The 1759-nt window shown below is 45.2% G+C and overlaps 1 protein-coding gene across 1 annotated transcript; it reads right to left on the bottom strand.

Annotated features, from left to right (window-relative positions):
* Window positions 1-548: 548 nt before the first annotated feature.
* On the bottom strand, window positions 549-1759 carry LOC106327942 (probable carboxylesterase 12). Its single transcript, XM_013766264.1, has one exon. It carries the CDS (start codon window positions 1664-1666, stop codon window positions 695-697), a length of 972 nt encoding a protein of 323 aa, XP_013621718.1. The 5' UTR covers window positions 1667-1759; the 3' UTR covers window positions 549-694.

Here is a 1759-nt window from a genome sequence, read left to right as displayed (position 1 = left end):
TATAAAGGAAAAAAAAAACGAATAAAACAGTTAAAGAAATAAGAGTGATGAAAAAAAAAAAATTCAAGAGCTCTCTTTGTAATATTAGATATGTTCATTGTTTTCAAGTGAGGTCAGGTTTAGTAAGTCCGGATGATTCCTATTGATGTCGTAAAATGTTGTCTGTTTCATGTCCAAAGTTGCGTGTAAGAAACCTATACACAGATCGATTGTACTGTCATTTTCTAAACTCTGGACCCACATGTAGTTAAACATTTTCAGCTACACAAACTAATGGCTTCATATGTTTTCACTGAACCCCACTTTCCCGTTTCTTCTCAAAGAACAGTTGTGAGAGCTCCAAGTCTTGATCTGCACAACACAACTGAAGTCTACACAAACACAACATAGTGAAAATGCAAACCAAGACTTCTAGCTCTTACATGTGGACACTCCACACCAATCTCAGCCATCTACTGACTAGAAAATGGTCAGCTCCTCACAAGAAAAAACATAAAAGAACTGAACCGCTACTGACTAGAAAACTGAACCAAAGAATAGTCTTCCCATTTGGTTTGTTAAATCCTTTATATATTATTAATGTCTTTCGTGTTGTTGGTGCTAATATGATAAATCACTTAAAAACATTACAGAGACTGATAGACAATTATTCCATTACATATCGTAATCTTTCATCTAGACGAAACAGCGCCTATTACATCTCTCCCTTAATAAACCCTGCGAACTTCTTCATGGCTTCAAGAGCATTCTCACAATCAGGTCTCGTCAAATGAAACACATGCTCTTCACCTTCACTCTCAACCAACTCCACTTTCCCTTTCCAACCGTGCTTCTCAAGCTTCGCCTTGTAACCCCAACCTTGTCTCACAAGCGCATCTTTCTCAGCCACCAACACCAAAACCTTCCCGCAACCCAACCCGGAGATATCCACCGAGTCTGACTGAACCACGTTGAGCCACGGATCATCCACTCCGTCTTTGTTGTTGGGACTAGCCATCATCCATATCGCTTCGATCTTGGACCGCACCGCAGCATCCGTTGTCTCCTTGTCGTCGACGGGTGTTTTCGACCAGAAGTAAGGATGAACCAAGATGATCCCGAAGATTCCTGAGTCGCTTAACTCGGGACTGAGCTTCTCTTTCGCAGCTCTCATCGCCATGTGATGAGCGATGTTCGCGCCGGCGCTGTCTCCGGCGAGGAACACTTTGCTGAAGTCGGCGTGTTTGTTAAACCAGCTCTCCGGTCCAGATCCGGCGATATGGGTGAATACCCATTTGAGAGACGTCCACGAGTCATCGAAAGAGATCGGAAGCGGATGCTCCGGTGCACGCCGGTAATCCACCGACACCGCTATGCAGTCGGAAGCAGAGACGGCCGCCGTGAGGAAATTGTGGTAAGTCGGTGAGAAAGCTGTTTCGATGATGAAGCCTCCTCCGTGGAAGTAGACGAGGAGAGGGAGTTTCTCATCGGTGTCGGCAGCTTTCTCCGGGAGGTAAACGCGGGCGGAGAGGTTGTCGTCGGGTGAATAAACGACGTCCTTTGAAATGACGCCGTTTTCTGGGGTTAAAGACGGTGGGACGGCCGTTTCTCCCATGAGGCGCTCGATGCGGCCACTCTTGTAGATTTTGAGCAATGGAGAGTAGTCGAAGGCGATCTCGGAATCCATGGTTGGTTGGTTGGTTAGTTTGGGATGATAAGATTGAGAGACTTTGATAGTGTTTGGTTTGTGTGAGTTTTGGGTTTATATTGAGAAACTGTG

The sequence above is a fragment of the Brassica oleracea genome, chromosome C3 (assembly GCF_000695525.1).
Source record: "Brassica oleracea var. oleracea cultivar TO1000 chromosome C3, BOL, whole genome shotgun sequence".
NCBI lineage: Eukaryota > Viridiplantae > Streptophyta > Magnoliopsida > Brassicales > Brassicaceae > Brassica > Brassica oleracea.
This window is presented reverse-complemented; position numbering and strand designations above follow the sequence as displayed.